The sequence below is a fragment of the Nansenia antarctica genome, assembly GCF_963989245.1.
Source record: "Nansenia antarctica genome assembly, chromosome: 6".
NCBI lineage: Eukaryota > Metazoa > Chordata > Actinopteri > Argentiniformes > Microstomatidae > Nansenia > Nansenia antarctica.
The window spans coordinates 39,693,271-39,703,270 of NC_137676.1; the positions used below are offsets into that span (position 1 = coordinate 39,693,271).

General features: G+C 49.6%; 1 protein-coding gene across 1 annotated transcript in view; it reads left to right on the forward strand.

Annotated features, from left to right (window-relative positions):
- Positions 1-10,000, forward strand: part of plxna2 (plexin A2) — a gene marked incomplete at both ends in the record, with an annotated part of 124,186 nt that overhangs the window by 28,385 nt on the left and 85,801 nt on the right. Inside the window, 1 exon segment of the mRNA XM_080535099.1 lies at positions 1-173. This exon segment is cut by the window's left edge and continues 41 nt beyond it. Coding sequence (XP_080391225.1) covers positions 1-173 — 173 coding nt within the window.

The following is a 10,000-nucleotide window of genomic DNA, read 5'->3' on the forward strand; positions in this document are numbered from 1 at the left end:
TGCTTCAAGGTTATTAACCACCTTCACCTCCTGTGTAGTAACCGTCCGTGTGTCTGTGGTGGTTGTGTGCAGGTGACCCAGGTGCCCATCGAGTCGTGTGAGCAGTACGGGACGTGCGGAGAGTGTCTGAGCTCTGGAGACCCCCACTGCGGCTGGTGTGTCCTGCACAACATGTGAGTCATTGGCAAACTATCAGACGACCAGCTGTAACACAACCACCACACAACCACCACACAACTATCACACAACTATCACACAACCACCACACAACTATCACACAACCACCACACAACCACCACACAACCACCACACAACTATCACACAACCACCACACAACCACCACACAACCATCACACAACTATCACACAACCACCACACAACCACCACACAACTATCACACAACCACCACACAACCACCACACAACCACCACACAACTATCACACAACCACCACACAACCACCACACAACCACCACACAACTATCACACAACTATCACACAACCACCACACAACCACCACACAACTATCACACAACCACCACACAACCACCACACAACTATCACACAACTATCACACAACCACCACACAACTATCACACAACTATCACACAACCACCACACAACCACCACACAACTATCACACAACCACCACACAACCACCACACAACTATCACACAACTATCACACAACCACCACACAACTATCACACAACCACCACACAACCACCACACAACCACCACACAACTATCACACAACCACCACACAACCACCACACAACTATCACACAACCACCACACAACCACCACACAACTATCACACAACCACCACACAACCACCACACAACTATCACACAACCACCACACAACTATCACACAACTATCACACAACTATCACACAACCACCACACAACTATCACACAACTATCACACAACCACCACACAACCACCACACAACCACCACACAACCACCACACAACTATCACACAACCACCACACAACCACCACACAACTATCACACAACCACCACACAACCACCACACAACTATCACACAACCACCACACAACCACCACACAACTATCACACAACTATCACACAACCACCACACAACCACCACACAACCACCACACAACCACCACACAACTATCACACAACCACCACACAACCACCACACAACTATCACACAACCACCACACAACCACCACACAACTATCACACAACCACCACACAACTATCACACAACCACCACACAACCATCACACAACTATCACACAACCACCACACGACCATCACACAACTATCACACAACCACCACACAACCACCACACAACTATCACACAACCACCACACAACCACCACACAACTATCACACAACCACCACACAACTATCACACAACCACCACACAACTATCACACAACCACCACACAACCATCACACAACTATCACACAACCACCACACGACCATCACACAACTATCACACAACCATCACACAACCACCACACATATTATATATTGTTGTTAATAACATATAATAACTATAACACAATCACCACACAACTATAACACAACCATCACACAACTATAACACAGCCATCACACAACTATAACACAACCACCACAACTATAACACAACCATCACACAACTATAACACAACCATCACACAACTATAACACGACCATCACACAACTATAACACAACCACCACACAACTATAACACAACCACCATACAATCACCACACAACTATACAACTATAACACAATCACCACACAACTATAACACAACCACCACACAACTATAACACAACCACCACACAACCACCACACAACTATTAACACAGCCATCACAAAACCACCACACAACCATAACACAACCATCACACAACCACCACACAACCATAACACAACCATAACACAACCATCACACAACCACCACACAACCATCACACAACCATCACACAACCACCACACAATCATAACACAACCATCACACAACCACCACACAACCACCACACAACCACCACACAACCACCACACAACCATCACACAACCACCACACAACCATCACACAACCACCACACAACCATCACACAACCACCACACAACCATAACACAACCACCACACAACCACCACACAACCACCACACAACCATAACACAACCATCACACACAGCGGGTCCAGCGGGTCCAGCCCTACGCTGTTTCACCCGCTAGTCTTTTGTCAGGGTGTCAGCTGAAGTGAGCGTTAACGAAAGGCAACAGTGTCTTCACCGGGAGTGAGCAGCCATGCCCCTCAGCTACGGGGGAACAGGTTCAGACACACTTTTTCCCTCCCGTCTCCCGTGTCGACTGGCAGCTGCCCAGCTCCGATACGAGCGAGCGGAAGCGCTCTCTCTGGTCTGAACTCTGGTTCACCCACCTATAGACTGTGGCCGGTACGGCACCGAGCATAGAAGCCGTGAGCGACACCTGCTGGCGTACGGGAGGTACTGCGGGACACTTTTTTTTACGACCAATGTCAGTGAGGTGAGAGTGAAGTGATGAATAAATAAATGAAGACAGTATGGTATATTTACCATATGTCCAGATATAAGACAGGTGGAAGGAGGGTTTCAAGTGGCTGTGGTTAGACGGATTGATGGAAAAGTGATACGATTTATCGCTCTCTTTTTTTTCCGTGCTTTCTTTCTCTCTGTCTCTCTCTGTCTCTGAGTATCCCCACGTTTTGTTTGCCTGTGGCTGCTGTGACCCTGCATGTCCTGCTTAGCCCCTTTCCCAAATACAGCCCCCACTCTACTGAAGGTGTAGCACAGGGTGTGTGTTTGGGCACGTGTGTGTATGCGTGTGGGTGTGGGTGTGTGTGTGTCTGGGTTTCCGTTAACCGGCAATTGCCGGTCTTTGTCCGGTAAAATTTGGTGAAGTCCGACAAATTGAAAAGTCGTCGGACATATTGTCCGGTGAAAATAATTCCCTTTGAATACAATTCGCTAAAGCTGGCTGGGTGCGTTCGTAAACACGCTCTGGAAATCCGATCAGCACTCGCGGAACGCCTCTCGTCCAATCGAACGACTCGGTCGCTCTGTGACATCGAAGCCAGCGTGCGCTCCGGCGCTCTCAGAGCGTGTTTACGAACGCACCCCTAGAAGTTTCCAGCCAGCTAGCTGAAGCTGCTACACACACCAGAGCCATGGCGACCGAACGGCAAGTTAAACAACATACTATAAAAGTGACATTGTTTTACTCATTACTCATACGTTTGTTGTCATTCGGCGGTGCTAATAGTCGCTTTCTTTTTTAATTTATTTAATTTATTTTATTTTAGCAGTTTCCCCGAAAGTTAAGTGTTTGTTTTTATATCACTATTTGCACTTCTGGTTAGATGCTAAACTGCATTTTGTTGTCTGGTACTTGTACTCTGCAATGACAATAAAGTTGAATCTCACCTAATCTAATCTAATCTAATCTAAAATAATCTAAAATAATCCCATCACTATTACTCCCTATTTTCATCAGTGTTTCAATCCTTGAATCTGTGATGGAAATCAAGCAAAGCCACTTCAAGTCTCCCCACCACTGACAGCGCTGGGTGTGCCTTTCCTTACACTCTCGGTTATTCCCTGTGGATTTAAAAAAACGGTGTTTTGGTTTCTATAATGTGGTCTATTCTCAGTGTTGACGAGCAACTCAGGGGGCTTTGAGATGGCTAACAGCTAATTAAAGGAGTAATTCCACTCAAAAGGGTAGAAGTAAGCTGACTGTCTGTCTGTCTGTCTGTCTGTCTGTCTATCTGTCTGTCTGTCTGTCTGCCTGTCTGTCTGTCTGTCTGTCTGTCTGTCTGTCTGTCTGTCTGTCTGTCTGTCTCTCTGTCAGTGTGCTGGACTACCTATGACTTCCATGGTACCTGGGAACGCGTTGTCGGAGAGAAACGCCCTCTGTACAAAGGACCTACTGACCAAAATCCCTGTTCCCCGTAGCCTACATGCTTGCACTGTTACTGTTCAATAAAATGTTATACATCTAGACATTGTGGTATTTCTTTATATACGTATCCCAGACTGCCTATCAATTGTTTCTCAATAAACAGTTATGTTCTTCCCATTGTCATACTCCCGAGCTAAACGAAATGCCTTCCCAACCAGCGAGACTTATAGAAATGACGTTGTTTTATTGATTTAAAAAAAAAAAAAGGGTAAAACTGTAAAGAGAAAATAGAAAACTCACATTAATCCCAAACAATTTAACAAACTTCAGTTAACGTAATGTGGAGTCCGTTCATTGATCGATGCTGTCTGTTCAGTTCCCAGTGAGGCGCCCGTTCAGCGCTGGACCCGTTCAGCGCTGGATTTGACGCATGGCATAGCGCGCATGCGTCAAATCATGTTATATTATTATATATTATATAGCTCGCATCTAATCGTATCGGATGAGAAATAGACATTAAATGGCATATATAGGCCGCTACACAACAGTAATCACCGCGACAAACATTAGATTTGGAGGAAAAAAAAATATGATTTTGGAAAAAAAAAAATTTATTATATTTTAATATGATGACCGGAATATATCACGTTTGTCCGGTAAATCGAATTCTTCCCGGACACGATGTCCGACGGCAAATTTTTCTAACGGAAACCCTGGTGTGTGTGTGTGTGTGTTTGGGCGCATGTGTGTGTATGCGTGTGCCCGTGTGTGTGTGTGTCTGTGTGCGTGTGTGGGTGTGTGTGTCTGTGTCTGTGTGTCAGAGCCGGCTGCAATCATCATTATCATAATGGCGGCCCCTGCAAAGTGCACTTAAAGTAATTTTACATCACTCACACATGTTTCGGGGACGCGACAAATAATTGGCTGCCGACAAGGTAATTCAGCATTTGCTCCTGCAGGAACTGTCTGGGCCCCGGCATAAAGAGAGAGTTCTATTATTTGGGATTTGGATGCCTTCACAGGGATCATTTACTGGGGAATTAGCCTGGATGTGCCACCGTGTTGGCCACACCCCCTCATCTTCAAAACCTGGCTGGGCTTTAATCCTGCTTCAAGGAGTGTCAGGTGTGGACGTGTGTTTCTGTCAGAAAAAAGAAAAAAAAAGGGGCAGCTGGGCAGAAGCACAGCTGTTTGTGGCGTGTGTGTGTGTGTGTGTGTGTGTGTGTGTGTGTGTGTGTGTGTATGTGTGTTTGTGTGTGTGTGTGTGTTTGTGTGTTTGTGTGTGTGTGTGTGTGTGTGTTTGTGTGTGTTTGTGTGTGTGTGTGTGTATATGTGTGTGTGTGTGGGTACGTGGGTACGTGTGTGGGTACGTGTACGCACGTGTGTATGTGTATGTGGGTACGTGTTTGTGTGTGTACGTGTGTGTGTGTGTGTGTGCGTGTACAGCCTACTGTATCCAGGTTAAAAAGGTCGGCACCAAGTGTCACGTAGGTCAGACCAGCCATCTGCTGTCCAACCATGGGGCCCTGTGTGCCACCTGTCTCTGGACCCTCATTCATACCCTCGTTGAGGCTCGGCGGTGGGGGGGGGGGGGGGTTGCTCCTCTGTCAGCTCTGCTTTAACTTCAGCAGACATCTCCAGAGCGGTGAGGAGAGAGAGAGAGAGAGAGAGAGAGAGAGAGAGAGAGAGAGAGAGAGAGAGAGAGAGAGAGAGAGAGAGAGAGAGAGAGAGAGAGAGAGAGAGAGAGAGAGAGAGAGAGAGAGAGAGAGAGAGAGAGAGAGAGAGAGAGAGAGAGAGAGAGAGAGAGAGAGAGAGAGAGAGAGAGAGGAGAGAGAGAGAGAGAGAGAGAGCCCGAGAGAGAGAGAGCCTGGAGCTGTGCCTGTTCTCGTCCCAGCTGTCTACGATTGCTTGACCAGAGAGGAGGAGAGAGGAGGAGGAGGAGGAGGAGGAGGGTTGGCTTGATGACGGGGCTGGAGCCTCTGCTGGAGCCAACTGGACCAGGACACGGTGTTGGAGAACACGGCTGTCGATGGGTGCAGCTGCCTCCTCTCAGTTCGAGCGGTTTGACCACTCGTATCGGTTGAACAAAAGCCAATCTCGGGAATATGACTCCAATCAACGTTTACTTGAAATGAGCCATCCCTTCCACTTTTCCTGTTCTCCTCTCTCTCTGTCTCTCTCTCCTATGTAGGTTTGTTCATCTCCTCCTCCCCCTCTAGCATCTCCGCTACGCTAACCCCTCTCCTCTCCTCTCCTCTCCTCTCCTCTTCTCTCCTCTCCTCTCCTCTCCTCTCCCCTGCCCTCCCTCCTCCTCTCTCTCCTGTCCTCTCCTCTCCTCTCCTCTCTTCTCCTCACCCCTACTCTCCTCTCCCTCCCCCTCCTCTCCTCTCTTCTCCTCGCCCTCCTCTCCTCTCCCTCCCCTCCCCCTCCTCTCCTCTCCCTCCCCTCCTCTCCTCTCCCCTCCTCTCCTCTCCTCTCCTCTCCTCTCCCCTCTTCAACTCCGCTCAGCATGGCCACTTATGAAGCCCCCCATCCCCCCCTCTTGGAATCATCTTCTCCAGACAACGAGAGATGGTTGGCTTGCAATGCGTAAACTCCCGTTCGCTTTGATCAACATTCCCTCCCCCTACCCCTCCCACCTCCTCCCTCCCTCCCCCCGTTTCCCACAGCTGCCATCCACCATCCTTCTCTCTCTTTCTCTCTCTCTGTTTCTTTCAACCACACACACACTCTTTATCCCCCGCTCTACCTCTCTCATGTATGTGTTTTCTGCAGTGCAAGGTGTGTGTGTGTGTGTGTGTTTTGAAGCTGCACTACGGTGGCTCATAAGGGACACGGCATCGCATTGGCCTCCGCCAGCAGTGATGATGATGAGGAGAGAGAAGAGAGAGAGAGAGAGAGGGAGAGGGAGACGAAGACGAAGACGGGCTCGCGGAAGGGCTCCCCGGCCAGGAACGACAACGATGACGACGACGTCTAGCTCTTCTTTCCTTTCTCCTTTCCTTCCCCGTCACCCTTCCATCCGTGGACATGGCCGTGCTCCTCTACCCAGTGTCCCTCTAATTACCAACAGCTGCTGCCACCACGCCACCGCTAGGCGCCCGGTGGGAATGGCGGAGGTAGTGAAAGGAGGAGAGAAAAGAGGAGAGAGAAAAACATTTGATGCGGCACAAAAGCGAGGAGCGGTGTTCTGATGGCGGTTCAGAGGAAGCTGGTCGTCACCGTCGCCGTCATCCCCTCCGGCGCTCTCTGCCTCCCACCGTGGCTGGATGGAGAGTGGCGTTTTAGTTATTTTTTTCTGTGCTCTGACCGGTTGGATCTGGTTGGATCGGGTCTTTCTCTTCCCCCCCCCTCCCCCTCCCCTCCCCCTCCCCAACACGTTCTCCCTTCTTCAACCTTTGTTCAAATGCTTAAAAAAACTAACCCAAAAAAAACCCTTCATCTGCTCGTTATGACAGTAAAAAAAATAAAAATAACATACGTTCAGGATTTCAATCTTGGTGACTGACTCACTCCACTCACTTCGATCCAGATATGCAGTGGTGATGTTTGGGAGGGTTGGAGGGAGGGTCAAAGGTCGCGCGGCAGCACGAAAGGCGTGTAGACAACAGCCTAGTAACTAGTAACACTGTTAGTCAGGACTTAGATCTGCCAGGAGAACGTCGAAGGGCTGTATGCATCGTTATGTCATGTTTATGGAAGGCGAGAAGAGAGAGAGAGAGAGAGAGAGAGAGAGAGAGAGAGAGAGAGAGAGAGAGGCCCTCGGTCGCTCCTCTGTGTTCATGGGAGGGTGTGTTGTTGTTTGTACAGTACGGCTGCTGCTGCTGCTGCTGGCTGTTGAAGCAGCAGGCCTCGGCAGAGCGTGACTCAGCTTGTGATGCGTGCTGTGGGCATCTCTGAACACACCGCTGTTTGTCTGTCTGTCCGTATGTCCGTCTGTCTGTCTGTATATCTGTGGAAGAGCCCACTCAAGAGAGAAAAAACACACAGCACTTCAGGGCAACAGGTCTTGGCACTGACTGAGTGACTGACTGACTGACTGACTGACTGACTGACTGACTGACTGAATGACTGACTGACTGACTGACTGACTGACTGACTGACTGAATGACTGACTGACTCAACGTCCAGCTGAAGGGCAACTTTGAAGGGAAACCATCTACCTTCTCTCTCTCTCTCTCTCTCTCTCTCTCTCTCTCTCTCTCTCTCTCTCTCTCCTCTGTCTTTATAGTTGCTCTGTCTCTCCATCTTCCTCTCCCTCGGCCGCTGGTGTGTGCTTCCAGCTGGACCTCATGAAACAGTGTATGTACTATGGTAAAAGGCTCCTGTTGTACCTTGTGTCGAAACGAGCTTAGCGTGGTCGCCTTCGATCCGTCGTATTGTTGGAATGCAGTTGTGTGTGTTGTTCAGGAGATACTCCACCGGCGGAGTGGAGCATTAACAATGGTACTGTAGCAGGTCTGAAGAATGTCAAACACTCACCATAAAGCACCTCAACTCAATTACCAATGGCAACAACAATTAGGCCAGTGATGATAATGGCTGCTTCGCCCGTTTAGCTTGTCTGTGTCTATGTCTGTGTGTGTGTCTGTGTGTGTCCATGTGTGTGTGTCTGTGTGTGTCCGTGTGTGTGTGTCCGTGTATGTGTGTGTGTGTGTGTGTGTGTGTGTGTGTGCGTGTATGTGTGTGCGTGTGTGCGTGCGTGTGTGTGTCCGTGTGTGCGTGCGTGCATGTGTGTGTGCGTGAGTGTGCCTGTGTATGTGTGTGTGTGCGTGTGTGTGTGTGTGCGTGTGTGTATGCGTGTGCCTGTGTGTGTGTGTGTGTGTGTGTGTGTGTGTGTGTGCACAGGCGCGTTTCTCTTAATGGCCGAGTCATCGGCCGCGTCCGTCCTCAGCAGGGTGAGGAACCACATCCGTCTCGCCAGCCTCTCCCCCTAATGAGATATCGATCAGCGACACGCGTGCATATCAATACCTCCCATGTACCGTACGCCTCTGACGTCCTGGAACCACAGTTATTAACGACGGCCGCGTTTACACCGTTGTTTTGACATAGATGACGTGTGAGATATGGAATGGGGGGGGGGGGGGGGGTGGTACTGTGTAGACTGCCAGGGCTTTATCTTCAGAGCAGTCTCCCAGTCTCTCAGCTTTTTTAATTTACAGACACAGACAGTGGTGGGGGAGTGACGAGGGGAGGGGAGGGGGATGCAATTATTGTATTACTCATAAGCCAATTATGAATAAACCCATTTGGTTCTCTATTTATGGATCCTGATCGAGAGCCTCTCTCCCCACGTCACTCTCGCTTTCCATTATTTCCGGCCCTCCATCCCTCTCCTCTCTCTCTCTCTCTCTCTCTCTCTCTCTCTCTCTCTCTCTCTCTCTCTCTCTCTCTCTCTCTCTCTCCTCTCTCTCTCTCTCTTTCTCTCTCTCTCTGTGCAGGATAATAGCCTCACCTTTCCCTCGGCAAAACATTAAATGATGAACCCTCCTCCTGCTCTGTATTGTCCTGTGGGTCAATGACACTACAGAAGGCCCCTGCGCCACCGCCTCGCCCCCCCCCCCCCTCTACACACAATCACACGTTGCTGTGACCTCGGAGGTGAACCCAGGGTTTAGACCCCACCCCCACCCCAACCTCGCACGTCAAACACAAAAACTCAGCGCAACTTGAGCTCCACGATCTAAAGACCGCCGCCGCTGCCTCTGCTGCAGTTTGCTTCTTGGAAAAAGGTTCCCTTTCCTCTTTTCCTCCCTCCCTCATTTCCCCCCTCCCTCCTTTACCTTCCTCCCTCCTTCCCGCCCTCCTTTACCTCCCTCCCTCCCTCCCTCCCGTGGTATGCATTTGATTGGGATATTCACACACGTTCACACAAGGCGCAGCAGGCAACAAAGCATCTGAAACACTCACATTTGCACAAATAAAGCCGGGCGGTGGAGGGAGGGAATTAGCATGTATGCAGCAGAGCGGAGTGGAGCTCGCCACAGCAGCCACCAGGCTGTTCTTATCATCTCTCCTCCGGCGTGCTACACGGAAGAGAGAGAGAGAGAGAGAGAGAGAGAGAGAGAGAGAGAGAGAGA